We start from the raw sequence: 19,440 nt of genomic DNA, 5'->3' as shown, positions 1-19,440 counted from the left end.
AGAGGGACCTTGACAGGCTGGACAGATGGGCAGACTCCAAGGGCATGAGATTGAACACATCTAAGTGCCAGGCTCTGCACATTGGCCACAACAACCCCATGCAGTGCTACAGGCTGGGGTCAGAGTGGCTGGAGAGCAGCCAGGCAGAAAGGGACCTGGGGGTAATGGTTGATGGTAGGCTAAACATGAGCCAGCAGTGTGCCCAGGTGGCCAAGAAGGCCAATGGCATCTTGGCCTGTATCAGGAATAGTGTGGCCAGCAGGAGCAGGGAGGTCATTCTGCCCCTGTACTCAGCACTGGTTAGGCCACACTTTGAGTACTGTGTCCAGTTCTGGGCCCCTCAGTTTAGGAAGGAGGTTGAGTTGTGGGAATGTGTCCAGAGAAGGGCAACAAAGCTGGGGAGGGGTTTGGAGCACAAGCCCTATGAGGAGAGGCTGAGGGAGCTGGGGTTGCTTAGCTGGGAAAAGAGGAGACTCAGGGGAGGCCTTATTGCTGTCTACAACTACCTGAAGGGAGGTTGTAGACAGGTGGGGGTTAGACTCTTCTCCTGGGTGGTCAGCACCAGAACAAGAGGACGCAGTCTCAAGCTGTGCCAGGGGAGGTTTAGGCTGGGTGTTAGGAAGAAGTTCTTCATAGAAAGAGTTATTGGCCATTGGAATGGGCTGCCCAGGGAGGTGATGGAGTCCCCATCACTCGAGGTGTTCAGGAGGAGACTGGATGAGGCACTTGGTGCCATGGTTTAATTGATTAGGTGGTGTTGGATGATAGGTTGGACTCAATGATCTCAAAGGTCTTTTTCAACCTGGTCTATTCTATTCTATTCTATTCTATTCTATTCTATTCTATTCTATTCTATTCTATTCTATTCTATTCTATTCTATTCTATTCTATTCTAATTTATTTCTTGCAACAAACCTCGGAAAGAAACTTGAAAAGTGGTAAAGAGGGATGGGATTGAATATTAGGAGCACAGGACATGCCAAACCAGATCCTCCCATTTGTTCACCAAGATTCACATGTCCATACTGTAGTATGGCAAATAAATTCCTTTTCAACAAGATTACTCTTCCCTTACTTCCTGTGATGCATAGGCAAAAGGACAGATACAAGTCATAACCAAAGGACTAATTCTACCTGTTGTAAAATGCCATTTTAAAACAGAAAATCATATTCAGCTCTACTACAGAATCAACCAGGTTGGAAAAGACCTCAGAGATCATCAAGTCCAACCTACTACCTAATGCCTAACACCTCATGATAACCAAACTATGGCTTCAAGTGCCACATCCAATTTGACTTTGTGGTTAAGACCTCATCATATACCACAGTACCGTAGTATCACCAAGGTTGGAAGAGACCTCAAAGATCATTGAGTCCAACCTGTCACCACAGACCTCATCACTAGACCATGGCACCAAGTGCCACATCCAATCCCCTCTTGAACACCTCCAGGGCTGGTGACTCCACCACCTCCCTGGGCAGCCCATCCCAATGGGTAACAACTCTCTGTGAGGAACTTTCTCCTACTACGTTGAATAGCTGTAAAAAGCCAATCTTAAAAGCTATTAAAATTCAAGGTTTAATAATGGTTAACTAGGCAGTCCTTAACAAGTATGTACACTCTTTTTATGTCGCAATTTCTGTCACTTTCTGTTTGGTTTTAATACCCATCAGCGGCGATTGCAAATCTTCAGCCAAATGCTAGGGCTGCTCTGGCAGGGGGGCTGGACTAGATGATCTTTCAAGGTCCTTTCCAACCCCTAACATTCTGTGCTTCTGTGGGTCTGTTTTTTTGCACTGGAACTGAACCCTTAGTAAGTGAGGTAACTGATTTGGACATGCAGTAATGCAGGAGTCATGGGACACGTTTCCCTTACGTGTTAATGTAAACCAGGAACTTGTGCAACGTGTCGATGACTACTGTCCTTCAGCATTTACACCGGGGAAATCACATCCACATAGCCTTTGTCCTCCATTATTTGTCAGCTGTGCTTTCAGATAGGGATCAATACTTTTGTCTGAGAAATAGGTCAGTTTCAAAACAAAAGCCTGGGACAAAAGTACACTTGTTTCTCTAGGAATCTGGGAAGTGAGACTTTGATGCAATGATCTGGCTGATAGATATGTGCACGGGTTGAACGTAAGCAATCGACTGCTGGTTACACAACCTCCCTTCAGCAGCATGACATCGCTGCTGCCTGCTAGATAGCATATTTTTAACCTTATGTATTGCTTCTGTAAAAGGCAGCTGGATGATGCAAACACTGGAGGTATCAGTTACAAGGTTTTATTTGTTGGGACTTTTTTTCATATGCCTTGTCAGTTCTTACTAGTTCCCTGCGGAATGCCCCAGCAGAGCCCTTTCCCCCCATTTCCATCTTAGCACAGAATGTTAGGGGTTGGAAAGGACCTTGAAAGATCACACAAGCCCTATGAGAAGAGACTGAGGGAGCTGGGGTTGCTTAGCCTGGAGAAGAGGAGACTCAGGGGTGACCTTATTGCTCTCTACAACTACCTTAAGGGAAGTTGTAGACAGGCAGAGGTTGGTCTCTTCTCCCAGGCAACCAGCACCAGAACAAGAGGACACAGTCTCAGGCTGCACCAGGGGAGGTTCAGGCTGGAGGTTAGGAGGAAATTCTACACAGAGAGAGTGATTGCCCATTGGAATGGGCTGCCTGAGGAGGTGGTGGAGTCACCATCACTGGAAGTGTTCAGGAGGAGACTTGACAGGGTGCTTGGTTACATGGTTTAGTTGATTGGGTGGTGTTGGATGATAGGTTGGACACGATGATCTCGAAGATCTCTTCCAACCTGGTCTATTCTATTCTATTCTATAAGGTTATATGTAAGTCCACATGAAAAAGATGAAAAAGTAAGAGAAATAACATTCAGAGCATGTCTGAACTCTTAAGTTCTTCCTCAAAGGGTGGGACACATCATAGGGAAAAGACACAATACAAGGTATACACTCCTGAAGTCCCACATGTGGCTGGTACAGCTGACTTTTGACCTGGTTTAGTTGATTAGGTGGTGTTGGATGATAGGTTGGACACAATGATCTTTGAGGTCTCTTCCAACCTGGTCTGGTCTGGCCTATTCTATTCTATTCTATTCTATTCTATTCTATTCTATTCTATTCTATTCTATTCTATTCTATCCAGTCCAGCCCCCCTGCCAGAGCAGGATCACCTTTACCAGATCACACAGGAATGCATCTAGGTGGGGCTTGAATATCACCAGAGAGGGAGACTCCACCACGTGCCTGGGCAGCCTGTTCCTCCTGGTCAGTGGATCGTTCTCCTGGGTTGCACTGCTGTTTTAAACTGCCTCTAGGAGAGTAACTCAACAAATAGAGCTTGTGCAGATGTGCTCTTGGCACAGCCAGTGTGCTGGTAGGCTGAAATACTTGTGCTTTGGAAACCTGTTCAATAGCAGACATGGTTGAAAATGGATCCTCACTGCAGAAGAGCTTTTTTTTTTTGTGAGTCATTGCAGAAATGAAATGCCCCTAGGGTAGAAAAGGATCAGAGATGCCATGGGGAGATCTGCAAGCCTGGTTCCAGGTTGCTTCTCAAGAAGTAAGGGAGAATAAATAGGTCAGGTGATGTTGTTGCCTGTAATGCTATAGATTTCTGTGGGGCTGGCAAGTATTTGCTGCAGCTACTGTCTCCTCACCTTTAATTTACCTCTTAGGTGATTAATACTGTCAAAACTTAAGCCAATACACAGATTTATTTATCACACTTTAGGATGCCATGGTTCACACAGAAGAAAATAATATTTGGCATTAAACAGATGACTAATGTAACTGAACATGTAACTTCACAGCCCACATACCATAAAAAAGAGAAAGCTGTTGCCAGTTTTTGTATGGGTTGATTTTTGCCATTTGAAGCTTCTTTATGGTGGCAGCAGGAGTCAGAAGCAGCTGGAAAGAACTTCCTGGCTGGAGGGCTGAGCCCAGAGAGTGGTGGTGAATGGTGCCACATCCAGCTGGCAGCCAGGCACCAGTGGCGTCCCCCAGGGATCAGTGCTGGGCCCCATCCTCTTCAACATCTTCATTGATGATCTGGATGAGGGGCTTGAGTCAGTCATCAGCAAGTTTGCAGATGACACCAAGTCAGGAGCAAATGTTAGTCAATTAGGGGGTAGAAAGGCTCTGCAGAGGGACCTCGACCGACTGGACAGATGGGCGGAGTCCAATGGGATGGCTTTCAACAAGTCCAAGTGCCGAGTGCTGCACTTTGGCCACAGCAACCCCATGCAGAGCTACAGGCTGGGGTCAGAGTGGCTGGAGAGCAGCCAGGCAGAAAGGGACCTGGGGGTAATGGTTGATGGTAGGCTAAACATGAGCCTGCAGTGTGCCCAGGTGGCCAAGAGGGCCAATGGCATCCTGGCCTGCATTAGGAATAGTGTGGCCAGCAGGAGCAGGGAAGTCATTGTGCCCCTGTACTCTGCATTGATTAGGCCACACCTTGAGTACTGTGTCCAGTTCTGGGACCCTCAGTTTAAGAAGGACATTGAGACACTTGAATGTGTCCAGAGAAGGGCAACAAGGCTGGGGAGAGGCCTTGAGCACAAGCCCTATGAGGAGAGGCTGAGGGAGCTAGGGTTGTTTAGCCTGGAGAAGAGGAGGCTCAGGGGTGACCTCATTGCCCTCTACAACTACCTGAAGGGAGGTTGTAGCCAGGAAGGGGTTGGTCTCTTCTCCCAGGCAACCAGCACCAGAACAAGAGGACACAGTCTCAAGCTGCACCAGGGGAGATTTAGACTCAAAGTGAGGAGAAAGTTCTTTACCGAGCGAGTCATTCATCATTGGAGTGGGCTGCCCAGGGAGGTGGTGGAGTCACCGTCCCTGGAGGTGTTCAGGAGGGGATTGGACGTGGCACTTGGTGCCATGGTCTAGTCATGAGGTCTGTGATGACAGGTTGGACTTGATGATCCTCAAGGTCTCTTCCAACCTTAGTTATACTGTGTGATACTGTGATAACTAGACCAGGAAAAACAGTGTATATAGCCATAAAGTGGTTATAGCTGACTGTGGCTATCCAAGAGTTGTTCTGACTTTACCTTTGTCTTGGTCTTTTCCACGTTGGCAATCTCAAAAGATAGGGTAATAAAATTCCCACATGGTTTTTCTACTAAAGTATGAATGAGGGGGTTGTTTCAAGATCTGGCTTAGTGATACCAGTTGTGTACTTCCATTACTTCCCACTTTAAGCTAACCCAAATTTTCTTCAGCTCTTTGGTAGATCACAAACTGTGGCTGTGTTTTGATAGTTGGTCGCCATGCTGGGCATGTGTTAAGGCAGCCTGAACAGCTCTTTCCTGCCCCAGTCCTGCCCACTTGCTTCACCATCCACTGCATTTCCCTCTGAGTTTATCCATGCTGTTTACACAGCTACAAAATGAACTAGTGCTAGAGCTAGACCTAGGTGAGCCCAGCAAAGAGGAAGAGGGAAGCTTGCTTGCTTTTCGCTTGCATCAGTTCCCTGCTTTGTTTCATTACACAGTTGCTCAGCACACAGGAGGGATCAGCACGGAACAGAAAGGGTGTCTGAGCCTGCTGCTCACAGCTGAGATAAGGAAAGTGCTCAGGGAGGGCTTGCAGCTGCTGTCACTGGAGTCATGCTGACCTGCAGCTTACAAAAGTGTGTTGCTTGTTCTGGCAGTTGGGTTGCTCCTAGGAAAGAGGCCCACAGCTGGGAGCAGGGTTGCACTGGAAACAACTCATTAAACAATGCCTTAGATTTTAATGTTATGCTGTTAGATACATAAAAAACTCTTTTCTGCATGAGTGAAACTTCAGCTACCAAGTGGGTAAAGATTACCTAGCAACAGTTCTACCCATTTCAAAGCTGGTACAAACTGCAGTGCAGAGAAGAATAGAAAATAATGAAGTGGGTTGTGTGTCAGGACAAAATGCTTTATTTTTCCATTCTAGCTGTTCCTCCTGTGGCAAAGTTTGCATTGAAGCTACCAACAAACAAAGCAAGCTTCCCATTTTAAACCAACATACCCCTGTGTATAACCAGCACTGTGGACATGCTGTTTATGCTCATCTGAGACCACCTCTGTGTCATGGCTCAATAATTTACATCGAATAAATCACTTCAGTTCTATTCACGGCTCTCTGCTCTTGTGTACCAACATTTGCTGGCACATTGTTCTAATTCTGCATGTTAGAGAACATGGAAAAGTAGGGCCTCAGTCACAGTCCACTGAGACTGATACAAGCCTTTCACTGAAGTTGAGAAGGCTTAGAATGTGTCACGTTGTGGCTCTCTGACAAAACACCCAATTGTAGTTAAAAAATAGAACACTAAACTCCTTTAAGCTGATCTATCTCCCAGCTCATGGAAAGTTTTTTTCTCCCCAAAAGGGATTTTTGAAATCAGTTTCTGTGGAGCAGAAGTAGATGCAGGAATTCACCAAGTGCCTTTTCTGAAGAAGTAGGAACATTTCCCAGGAGCACCCTGCACACTTTCAGTGCATGAAGGTCACCATCCAACCCCCAAACTATTCAGAGGCCTAGGAAATTCATTTCAAGCAAGTAGAGAGTCATCTTTGTACCTCCTTCCCCTTCTTGGGGACCACAACCTTACTGAGTAACTCCCTGAAAGTCTCTGTGGACAAGGACAGTTTCATACCCACACTGAGCTGGGTTGGGTTTGTGTGGCAAGGGTTTGGTAGTGGGGGTGCTACAGGGGTGGTTTCTCTGAGAAGCTGCTAAAGTTTCCCCTGTGTCTGATGGAGCCAATGTCAGCAGGCTTCAGGATGGACCTGCTGCAGGCCAAGGCCTAACTTGTCATCAGCAGTGTTAGTGCCTCTCCAGTAACACTTAAAGAGGTGAGGGAGAAGGCAACTTCATCTGGAGAGAGAAGTGAGAATGCATGAGAGAAAACTCTGTAGACACAAAAGCCAGGGAAGAAAGATGGGAAGGAGGTGCTCCAAGCACCAGAGCAGAGATTCTCTTGCAGCCCATAGTGAAGCCCATGGTGAGACAAGCTGTCCCCCAGCAGCCCATGGAGCCCATTCTCTCAGGAATGCTTGGAAGACATGAATTTACAACCTATAGAGTGCCATTGGCTGAAAGTGACATGTGCCAACATATTCTTAGGGTTGTCTAGATCTGCAGGTGTATGTTAGGATACTCCTCTAGCTCTCTACTTCCTTGTGAGGGAGGCTTTTTTGGGGAAGAGTTGCATGTGTTCCTGTAAAGCTTGTTCCAGGATGCATGCTGACAGAAAGCAAAACCAGCCTCACAAGAGCAACGTTTGAGCATTTGATTGTATATATATGTATGTATGCATACAGGCACTTTACCATAACTTAATTTGTATGCAGTATAAATATTTAAAAGCTTGAGTGGTTGCCAGGCTGATCGTGTTGCTTCACTCTGTGTTCCTATCCTTCGCCTTTGGTCAGTTTCTTGGGGTACCTTCAGGCCTGAGAATACCTTAAGAGAGAGGCTGTGGTCTTCATTTCCATTTGTATAGTATTTTATACATATTTTGTATGCCATATAAACAAAGTGATATCACAGTATCACTAAGTTTGGAAGAGACCTCAAAGATCATCGAGTCCAACCTGTCACCACAGACCTCATGACTAGACCATGGCTCCAAGTGCCACATCCAATCCCCTCTTAAACACCTCCAGGGATGGTGACTCCACCACCTCCCTGGGCAGCACATTCCAATGACGAATGACTCTCTCGGTGAAGAACTTTCTCCTCACCTCCAGCCTAAACTTCCCCTGGCACAGATTGAGACTGTGTCCCCTTATTCTGGTGCTGGTTGCCTGGGAGAAGAGACCAACCCCTTCCTGGCTACAACCACCCTTCAGGGAGTTCTAGACAGCAATAAGGTCACCCCTGAGCCTCCTCTTCTCCAGGCTAAACAATCCCAGCTCCCTCAGCCTCTCCTCATAGGGCTGTGCTCAAGGCCTCTCCCCAGCCTTGTTGCCCTTCTCTGGACAAGTTCAAGTGTCTCGATGTCCTTCTTAAACTGAGTGGCCCAGAACTGGACACAGGTCTCAAGGTGTGGCCTAACCAATGCAGAGTACAGGGGCACAATGACTTCCCTGCTCCTGCTGGCCACACTATTCCTGATGCAGGCCAGGACGCCATTGGCCTTCTTTGCCACCTGGGCACACTGCTGGCTACAGCCAAGGCTGTAGGTATTTTCTCAGGTACTATATTACAGCTCATAAATATATTATTCTTCACAGGCTTACTATTTACATATATTCATAGTATACCTATCTATAGGCACAAGCTTATGATGCAGAAGGTCTGAGAGACTGCCAATAAGCAATAATCTTTGCATGACAGATGAGGAAAGGATTTCTGCCAGTATAGCAGCCCAGAACTTGATCAGATTGGTAGACTGAAACACTGACCTCCTTTTGGCTATTTCAGGCTGGTAACACTCTAGCAGATACTAACTGCCTTACTCTGCCTCTTGTACTACACAGGACCTCAGTTAGTTTTAACTGCAGCCTCCCTTCAGGTCAAGATTTTCACTAAAGTGTCCATATTCAGGCAGTAGAGAAACCAGAAGTGTAGCAACAGAATGTTGCTTTACTTTGTGGAATCCAGTTGCTCCTCAGCCCAGCTCCAAAGACTATGACTCATGCTTTCCACTTACATAAACTAGACAGAGTTTCTCATCTATTAGGTCATACTTTTCCCTGCTGCTAGTCATCTTTCATCGCAGAACTTTTGTTGGTTGATTACTTCATCCATGCCATGCTACAGTTGATTAGATAGTGTTGGATGATAGGTTGGACTCAGTGATCTCAAAGGTCTCTTCCAACCTGGTTAATTCTATTCTAAAGCACACTACTACCACCTATGATCTCATTTTATGCAGTAGACCATTTAGTCTTTAAATGTTACATCTGGGCATTTTTGACAATGTAGACTTCCACTGAAAATCATCCTTCACAGCTGATGTGAGTGAGGCCTCGGGCCAGACCATATGATCTCTAGGAAGACCAGTCTTCCAGAAGTCCTGGAAGACTACTTCCAGGAATGACAGGCATCTTGCTTGTAAGCTTGTTGTCCAGCTGCTTATCTCTTACATCAGGCACATGATCATTTCAGCTGCAGAGGAGGAACAGCAAGACATCTTGTTTTTCAGGCCTGTAAGCCAGTGCTTGAAGTCACAGCTGTCACACTTCTTCAAGAACAGCAATCCTCTGGACAGACAGACACCTTCTTCCCCCTGCACACGCATCCTTCCCATTCCTTCCCAGCTAGATCTGCTAAGTCAACCACATGCTGAGTAAATCCCCTGCTTAGCGAATCACCTGTCATGCATGCATGTCAGAGCCGACTATTAATGTCCCCTGGTGCTAGATTGACACATCATTGTTACGGCACATACACGTTTGGTGGTGCAGTACAATACCAGAACAAGAGGACACAGTCTCAGGCTGCGCCAGGGGAAGTTCAGGCTGGAGGTGAGGAGGAAGTTTTACACAGAGAGAGTGATTGCCCATTGGAATGGACTGCCCGGGGAGGTGGTGGAGTCGCCGTCACTGGAGGTGTTCAGGAGACTTGACAGGGTGCTTGGTTACATGGGTTAGTTGATTAGGCGGTGTTGGGTGATAGGTTGGACGCGATGATCTTGAAGGTCTCTTCCAACCTGGTCTATTCTATTCTATTCTATTCTATTCTATTCTATTCTATTCTATTCTATTCTATTCTATTCTATTCTATTCTATTCTATTCTATTCTATTCTATTCTATTCTATTCTATTCTACAATAGGTTATGGTGATCACCCCAAGCACGATACAGAGTTTTGGGACCTGGATTTAAAGCAGGTCCATCCTGAGCTCACTGTGTGCTCTGCCTAGAGAGAGATTTACTCTACAGACTGAATGAATGCTGTTAATACCTTAGAGGCTTGAGCTGAAAATGTATTCCCAGAATAAAACCCTGAAGTGAAGAGTTAAAGAAAGACTTGAAAGCAAGCTGCTTATACTGCACCCATTAGTCTGCTAGTGTCATTACTCTTACAGAAAGAAGGGTGTAGCCTGTATTCTGATAAAGATCTGAGTTGGCTTTGCTTGGAAATTTTATTAAGAACTGTATTGTAATCTCACAGTAGGAAATTACTCCAGGAGCTGATTTTGTGCTTATTTATGCTGTTTCCCCTGAAGATGAAAAATAACTGTACTTACATAATTGTAAGTCTGTGAGGTCGTGGTGCCCCCTAATGTCCTGAGGACTAAAGACTGGCAATTCTGCTGCTCAAAGCTCTCTAGAGGAAGAGCACTGTAAAGGATATTTTATTACCATAAATTATTCCCAAAACATTTTTTTTTTTGGCATTGCATACACATAAGGAAGAAAATAACTTTAATTTTAAATCTTATTTTCATATTCAAGCCAGGGAATATAATTTGCCTCAGAAGTTAGGTTCTTAATTTGGACACCAAGCAGACAGGCATGAATTTAAAAATGTTGAATAGAAGAGGAGAGAATTAACCAGGTTGGAAGAGACCTTTGAGATCATCGAGTCCAACCTATCATCCAACACCATCTAATCAACTAACCCATGGCACCAAGCACCCCATCCAGTCTCTTCCCAAACACCTCCAGGGATGGTGACTCCACCACCTCCCTGGGCAGCCCATTCCAATGGCCAATCACTCTCTCTATGAAGAATTTCTTCCTAACATCCAGCCTAAACCTCCCCTGCTGCAGTCTGAGACTGTGTCCTCTTGTTCTGTGACAGGTTACCTGGGAGAAGAGGCCAACTCCCACCTGGTTACAACCTCCTTTCAGGTAGTTGTAGAGAGCAATAAGGTCTCCCCTCAGCCTCCTCTTCTCCAGACTAAACAACCCCAGCTCCCTCAGCCTCTCCTCACAAGGCTTTTGCTCCAAAGCCCTCCCCAGCTTTGTTGCCCTTCTCTGGACACATTCAAGTGTCTCAATGTCCTTCTTAAACTGAAGGGCCCAGAACTGGACACAGTACTCAAGGTGTGGCCTAACCAGTGCAGTGTACAGGGGCAGAATGACCTCCCTGCTCCTGCTGGCCACACTGTTCCTCTTGAGGTCCTAGTACTTTCTTTTGATCTTTAAAAGAGCCAGTGCACACTCAACCTTTTTAACTGTAGAAGCCTACATATGTATTAGAGAACATTAACTTTGTAGTGTTGTTCTTTTAAACTTTGGATACTACTAGAATCTAAGTAGTACTGGCACAAAATACAACCACAGTACCAAATGAGTTAAAAGATTTATTCAGATTTTGACAGCACTCACCCACAGTATCACAGTATAACTTGGGTTGGAAAGGACCTCGAGGATCATCGAGTCCAACCTATCAACACAGACCCCATGACTAGACCATGGCACCAAGTGCCACGTCCAATCCCCTCTTGAACACCTCCAGGGACGGTGACTCCACCACCTCCCTGGGCAGCCCATTCCAATGATGAACGACTCGCTCGGTGAAGAACTTTCTCCTCACCTCGAGTCTAAACCTCCCCTGGTGCAGCTTGAGACTGTGTCCCCTTGTTCTGGTGCTGGTTGCCTGGGAGAAGAGACCAACCCCTTCCTGGCTACAACCACCTTTCAGGTGGTTTTAGAGGGCAATGAGGTCACCCCTGAGCCTTCTCTTCTCCAGGCTAAACAATCCCAGCTCCCTCAGCCTCTCCTCATAGGGCTTGTGTTCAAGGTCTCTCCCCAGCCTTGTTGCCCTTCTCTGGACACGTTCAAGTGTTTTGATGTCCTTCTTAAACTTCTTAAACCCCTCCCCACAACAGCTTCTTGCATGCTGAAAGTAAATTAGTCATAAAAGGAACAGTGCTCACCCATTTTGTTGTAAGTAATTTTGCCATGAACATTAAAAACAGTAAGCAAGGAATGAATTCATTGGATCAGTAAATAAAACCCAAGTAAACATATTTTGTTACATTCCATTTATGATAACTTCAAAGTTTAAGGCATCAAGTTTCTTTCTGGGTGAACACCTGTATCATTAATTGTGTGACTCATATTTGCTTACAGTTAGCTTCTTTCTCAGTTTCTTTGTTTTAAATAAACCTGCTGTACTCTCAGTTTAGAGAACAGTCTGTTTGACCTTTGGTAAGGAAATGTATTTATTAGATCCAGTCAGAAATGCCTGTTTCCCAGAACATCCTGAGGGATGTTTTTCTTCTCACATTCACAACTACTTTATGAAGACACAGAAAACAATGCCATACTGAAACAGAACACTCAAAGGGTGGTTGACCTATATCAGTATAGAAGGCAACAGCATGTGTTCTTCCTTCTGGCGAGACACCTGATTTATCCACTTAGCACTGAATAAGTAACTTGAATCATCCATCCACTTACAATATTAATGCATGACATTAAGAATGTAAGATTTTTTCATCAGCAGCACTTCAGGTGAATGTTCAGTTGGTACTTAAGAGCTGAAGGGTGCATGGGGGCGTTGGCGTGTGTGTGGGGGTTTATTTTCTCAAGGGAGAACGCAAATGCAACTCTCTACCACCTGAAACAATGTGGCTGAGCTGTAACCAAAGGAGGGGGTATGCCCATTGCATAGGGGATGAACCACATCCTGGGAAAGTGACTTCTCTATCAGCGTCTGCTCTGCCAGGAAAAGGATTTAAATTAGTGAGCAAAACCCTGAGCTGAGGATACAGGCATCTGAATCACAGAAACCTGAAGGTTGGAAAAGACCCTCAGGATCACCAAGTCCAGCTGATAATCCTACCCTACAAGGTTCACCCCTAAAACATATCCCCAAGCACCACATCCAAACCACCTCTAAACACACCAAGGCTTGGTGACTCAACCACCTCCCTGGGTAGCACATTCCAGTGCCTGACCACTCTGGCTGGGAAAAAGCTTTTCCTCATGTCTAGTCTTAACCTACCCAGTGGCAGCTTGAGGCCACTCCCTTTCGTTCTATCACTAATTACCTGTGAGAAGAGACCAGCACCAGCTTCCCTACAATGTTCTTTCAGTAGTTGTAGACAGGGATGAGGTCTCCCCTCAGCCTCCTCCTTTCCAAACTAAACAGCCCCAGCTCCCTCAGTTGCTATTCTCCAGGCCCTTCCCCAGCTTCATTGCCTTCCTCTGCACTCACTCCAGTACCTCGACATCTCTCTTGTACTGGAGGTGTGGCCTCACCAGAGGTGACTAAAAGGGGACAAGCACCTCCCTACCCCTGCTGGAAAATGTCTCTAGATAGAAGATGTACAGAAAAGAGGGAATGCTGCATAATCATAGTATCATCGTATCATAGTATTATTCAGGGTTGGAAGGGACCACAAGGATCATCTAGTTCCAACCCCCCTGCCATGGGCAGGGACACCCCACACTAGAGCAGGCTGGCCAGAGCCTCATCCAGCCTGGGCTTAAACACCTCCAGGGACGGAGCCTCAACCACCTCCCTGGACAACCCATTCCAGGGCCTCTCCACTCTCATGGTGAAGAACCTCCTCCTCACATCCAGCCTGAATCTCCCCACCTCCAGCTTCATTCCATTCCCCCTAGTCCTATCACTACCTGAGATCCTGAGACATCCCTCCCCAGCCTTCCTGTAGGCCCCCTTCAGATACTGGAAGGCCACAATGAGGTCACCTCGGAGCCTTCTCTTCTGCAGACTGAACAGCCCCAACTCCTTCAGCCTGTCCTCATAGGAGAGGTGCTCCAGCCCTCTGATCATCCTCCTGGCCCTTCTCTGGACACCTTCCAGCACCTCCACATCCATACTTGCAGTTGTTTTCTCAAAGCAATCCTTGAAACAAACCACAGTGTTCCTTGAAACACAGCCACGCCAGCCTGCGGGAGCCACATGAAAGCTGAAGGAACTCGGTGCCCTCTGCTGGTACATCAGGAAATGGTCATCTTAACGAGCACTGTCGCGTCTGCCCACTGAGACTGATGTCACACGCAAATATCATCCCATGCCTGCATGAATTATTACCAGGTTAGGCACTTCGAAAAGTCCCGTGTAAAGTACATATGCACGACATGTAACATCAGCTGTAAATAACCAAGGTCTCCAGACCCGGACACCTCACCTACTCGAGCAAGTTAAGAGTAAAGAGTCACCTGAAATCTGTGTTTGTATCTGTGAGAGGCAATGCAGCAACACGTTCTCAAACTCTGCAGGAAAATACTGTTCTTTTCCCTAAGGAACACACTGAACAACGATGACAGCAACAGAGACTACAGAATCATAGAATTGTTAGGGTTGGAAGGGACCTCAAGGATCATCTAGTTCCACCCCCCTGCCATGGGCAGGGACACCTCACACTAGATCAGGTTGCCCAGAGCCACATCCAGCCTAGCCTTCAAAACCTCCAGGGATGAGGCTTCCACCACCCCCCTGGGCAACCTGTGCCAGTGTCTCACCACCCTCATGGTGAAGAACTTCTTCCTAACATCCAGTCTGAATCTACCCATTTCTAATTTTTTTCCATTCCCCCTAGTCCTATCATTACCTGACACCCTAAAAAGCCCCTCCCCAGCTTTCTTGTAGGCCTTGCTTTATATTCCCTGTCTTATATTTTGCCTCTTAATGTCATGTTTACAGTATATTCACTCTTAAAAGATGAAAACCACAATTCCCATATCACCAACTGATCAACAGAACATCACTCATCTTACTCAACAGCAGCAGTGACACACTTTTGCTGGATTAAAAAAATCTAACCAACCAAAACCAAAATAAAAGGACCAAGAAGGTACCTGATACAGAGCAAGGTGGAATTTGGCAAACAGACCTGAGTCACAACTCAGAACTAAGCCCTCCAAGTGTAGTGAAGGTGCTCTGCTGAATGGCTACTCACATTCTGCTGGTTTGCCAGTGGAGACCTCCTCAACTCTGCTCAGCCAGCCCCACAGCCACCAAAAGGCTGAACCACAGCTGACACCTTGCTAAGCTCATTTTGGCTGTATGCTTCATTTTAGCTCTCTACCTTTCAGTTATTTAAAGGCTGGATGTTAGGAAGAAGTTCTACACAGAGAGAGTGATTGCCCATTGGAATGGGCTGCCTGGGGAGATGGTGGAGTCACCATCATTGGAGGTGTTCAGGAGGAGACTTGATGGGGTGCTTGGTGCCATGGGTTAGTTGTTTAGGTGGGCTGGATTGGTTGATGGGTTGGACACGATGATCTTGCAGGTCTCTTCCAACCTGGTCTATTCTATTCTATTTTGTCTTGTGCATTGCTAAATAAAACCAGATGTATGTATCTTCCCAGTTTGACTATACATCTCTGCACAGTGTGCTTCTCTGCAGCTGTTGTTTTAAAAGCATAGCAGAATCCTAAAGGGAGAGGACAAGACCAGAGGACAAGAATGAGACTACTGCTCATTCATGAATGTTTTGGTACTGTTCTTCACCCCCTGCAAAGGGTTTAGTTTCTAATTTTGCCCTACTGCTAACATTGCTCCACATTTACTGAAATCAGTTGCTTTTTCTTCCTGTTCCTCCTGAACGCTCCCTGCAAGCAAGTTTCACTTTCTTTTCTGGGTGGTCTTTGGCACCACGTAGTGGTGTTCGGCTGTTACTTGTTCGTTCTGCAACGGCAGATCAGCAGTGCCTTATTTTAAGCATCAGTCACGTTTTAATGGAAGTGCACCTAACAGGGAAAATAACAGTCTTTCACTGTAGTAAGGCTTAACTGGAAGCTAGAAGGAGAAGTTTGTTATCTGATGATGACAAAAGCCTTAGAAGACAAAATTCAGAAACTTCTAAGGCAGGATGAGAACATAATGACTCAGATATGCAAATTGCTTAACTGACTACCTCATTTACTACGAGAGTAGGAAAAATCTAGAGTGATAACATGCAGCAAAGAACAAAGTTCCTGTATTAGAGAGTAGCTTACTCTCTAAATCTATACAGATAAAATTATTTGCATTTTCCTTTGATGTGTTCACAGAACCTTAAGAGCTTCTTGTTTTATCTGTACCCACAACAGTGGTTAATTCTGCAAGCAGTTGCACCTACTGTCTTGCAAAAGGCAGTACACCTGGCTTATGGAGAAAGTCCAGACAAAACAGCAGTGAAATGTTAAGTAATAGGAAAATAAGCTCATAAATAAATAAACAAATAAATCTATTACTGTTGTTTGCTGCTGCTTCATTGAAGCTCTTTGTACTGCTTTGGGCTGGGATATTTACTTTTCTTCATATTAGCTCATAGTGTGCTGTATTTTACATTTATGACTAAAACAGTGCTGATCTTTTAACTAATGCTGAACTGCATCAAGATCTTCTCTGCTTCTCACACAGCCCTCCAGCAACTAGGCTGGGGGTGGACAAGAATGTGAGAGGGGACACAGCTGACCTCAGCTGATCAAAAGGATAACACAGACCATATAATGCGCTCAGCAATAAAAACTAGAAGGAGGAAGAAGGGCAACTTAATGGCAAGTTTCTTCCCAAGTAACCATTGTGAGTGATGGAGATCTGCTTTCCTGGAAGTGGCTTAACACGTGCCTGCTGATGGGAGGTAGCAAAAGAATTCCTGACTTTTCCTTGCCTTCATCTCAAACCATGAGCTTTCCCATTGTTACTCTTCTGAGCCTCTCTCTCACCCACTTCAGAGGGGAGCCAGCAAGTGGCTGTGGGGGGCTTAAGTGCCTACTGGAGGCAAATTAACATCACCACCTTAAATATTTCTTTTATATAGGCCAACACTGCCAGGCTACAATTCTTCCCTGGAGGTGTTCAGAAAGGGACTGGATGTGGCACTTGGAGGCATGGGTTAGTTAGTCAAGAGGTGTTGGGTGAGAGGTTGGACTTGATCTCTGAGGTCTTTTCCAACCTCATTGATTCTATGATTCAACTGAGTTCACATGAGCAGGCCTCTTTCAAACCATGATGAATTTTTACTATGATTCTGTAGAGAAGCACCTTTTTTGTTACGAGAACTTACCTGCAAGCCTCATCTTTTTGGCAACACTTTTTCACAAGAGGAGGTTCAATACAGAGGCATCTCTGCTATACAAAACTACTACATGCAGGCTGTAGCAGCTGTGCAATGAGCTGGGGCACAGATCCACCTATTTTCACCTCCAGTTCCAGTGATAAGGGAACCCCACAGACAACTAAAAGCAGGGCATGCATGCCTGTCCAAACCTCCAGGTCAGGATGCTTCTTGAGCCTGGCACAATCTGTTACTGTGCCTTTCAGGTACCTGCCCTGTCTCCCCTGAAGGCCTCTGCCTCCGCCAGCGAGTCCTGCAGCTCCAGTGCCCGTCACACAAGTGATTCCTCCCATGACCTTCATTCGGAGGTTTCATAGTTTCATAGTTTCATTCAGGGTTGGAAGGGACCACAAGGATCATCTAGTTCCAACCCCCCTGCCATGGGCAGGGACACCCCACACTAGATCAGGCTGGACAGAGCCTCATCCAGCCTGGGCTTAAACACCCCCAGGGACGGGGCCTCGACCACCTCCCTGGACAACCCATTCCAGGGCTTCACGACTCTCGTGGTGAAGAACTTCCTCCTCACCTCCAGCCTGAATCTCCCCACCTCCAGCTTCATTCCATTCCCCCTAGTCCTATCACTACCTGAGATGTAGTGCCCGTGGCACTGACCGCCTCTCTTCCTAGACTACCTCCTTTCCAGGTCGAGGAGTCTGGGAAGCTCCTCCAGGCAGATCTCTCAGAACGAGAAGCCTCCCTCACTTTTCTCCATCCCGCCTGCTTTTATTGGAGGGGAACAAAGCCACCACTCAGGCCCGCACAGGTGCACCGCCCCGCCCCGGCACAGCGCTCCCGTTTCGCTCTCCCCGCCCCTCCCGCTCCCCTCCCACGAGCGGTGCGTCCCGCTGCCTGAGACTTGCCGTGGAGCGCCTTGCTGGCTATCCTCACACCCCACCACGGGCCTGGCCCGGCGCGCCCGCAGGCCGCAGACCCAGGCAGCCAGCGGGCGGCCACTCCCCGCCCCGGCGCGGCGGGGCCCGGGCCTCGGCCCGGAAGCGGAAGCGGCTGCGGTGCACTGTGGGCTAGCGGCGGCTGAGGCGGAGCTGGGTCTGAATGAAGGCGCCGCGGGCCAGGGGCCACCGGCGCCGCTGAGCGCCTCGGGGCCGCGCGCGCCCCGCGTCCCTGCTCTCCCTCCCCTCCCCGCGGGCGGGTCAGCGGCGGCGGCCGCCCGGGTCCCGGCATGTCCTACAACAAGATCCCGCCGCGCTGGCTCCACTGCCCCAGGAGGGGGCAGCCCGTGGCAGGTGAGCGCCCGGCCCGATCCGGTCCGGTCCTGCCCTGCCCCGGGGTGGCCGTGTGGCAGCTGCGTGGCGGCAGTGGGGAGGGCTCCCTCTCCTCTGCTGGGCTTCTTAGCCTGCCGGCGCCGGCCCCCCGCCCCTTGTTCCCTCTCAGATCCATGAGGGGGGTGAGGGCCTCTTTCGGGCCGCAGCGGCCCCTCGCCCTCCGGCCCGGCCGTGGGCTCTTTGTTCCGGGGCCGCGGCTGTGCTGATGCGGGGGCGCCGGCACAGCCATTCACCCTAAGCATCCTGGGCTGGTGTTTGTCCCGCAGCTGCCTTCGCATAAGGCGGTTGTTTTCCTTAAAGCCCAGCCTACAGCCAGGCTTTGACTTCAGCGCGGGGGCTCACCCTCTTTCGACTAGTGTAACCTCTGAAACCGATCCGCCCCAGCACCCTCGGAGGGCTGCAGGCCCTCTCCTGCGCGTTGCAGCCTGAACGCTGGGTTGTCGCTTTGCTCTGGCTAAGTTGAGGACTAAAACTTTTCCCGTCTGTCACATCTGGTGAGAGACACGGCAGCCTAGCGTGCAGAAGCTGCCGGACCGGAGCATTCCTCAGCCCTAACGAGACCCCAGTGCAGCTTCCTTCTCGTTTGCCTTTTTTCCTGGAAGGCTTTGAGGTTTATCAGTGTTACTGGGCTGACTGGCAGTGACCTGTTAGCCACCGGTGTGCTCCTAAGCAGCTTAGCTGAAGGATGAGTTTTAGCGTTGTACTCTCATGTGTATTTCAGGTTTTGTCAGTGATTGCCATCATCTCAGATGTTCCTGCCCGTAACACGCCGTCTGTCTCGATTGTTGCTAGGTATCTAGTCTTGCTGGCATCTAGTGGCAGTGAATTAGGTATCATACAAAAGCACATTTGTTTGATTGTGGGTTAACTACCATGCTGACGTCAGATGAGCGTTTTCCCCCGCAGCCTGCTATGAGATAGAGTAAACAAACTTTGCTTTTTTCCAGTTCTCTCAAATTCTTTCTTTGATAAGGTAAGCAATTGCAAACCTTGGGGTTTTTTTTTGTTGTTTCCCCCCCCAAATGTTTTCTAATTTTCACTCCCGTCATCTTTTTATCTGTGGTGACTTAAAGGTGTTTTTCCAAAGCACAGCCCTTGGTACTCAGCATGTTATTGTAGATGTCCCCGTGGCACGATTTGCCTAACAGCTACAGCTCCTGCGTTTTCTATCCCATGTGTCC

At 47.6% G+C, this 19,440-nt stretch overlaps 1 protein-coding gene across 1 annotated transcript in view; it reads left to right on the top strand.

The window, feature by feature from the left end:
- The first annotated feature begins 18,006 nt into the window (after positions 1-18,006).
- The window catches only part of RNGTT (RNA guanylyltransferase and 5'-phosphatase), a 319,301-nt gene continuing 317,867 nt past the window's right edge, over positions 18,007-19,440 (top strand). The window contains exon 1 of the mRNA XM_068149390.1: positions 18,007-18,220. Within this exon, the coding sequence (XP_068005491.1) occupies positions 18,157-18,220 (64 nt within the window). The 5' untranslated portion in view covers positions 18,007-18,156. The remainder of the gene's footprint in view (positions 18,221-19,440) is intronic.

Source organism: Melanerpes formicivorus, unplaced genomic scaffold (genome assembly GCF_026170545.1).
Source record: "Melanerpes formicivorus ecotype bairdi unplaced genomic scaffold, bMelFor1.0.p_v2 SCAF_2, whole genome shotgun sequence".
Classification (NCBI taxonomy): Eukaryota; Metazoa; Chordata; class Aves; order Piciformes; family Picidae; genus Melanerpes; species Melanerpes formicivorus.
Note: the sequence above shows the minus strand (reverse complement) of the source record. Positions and strands in the feature narration are given on the sequence as shown.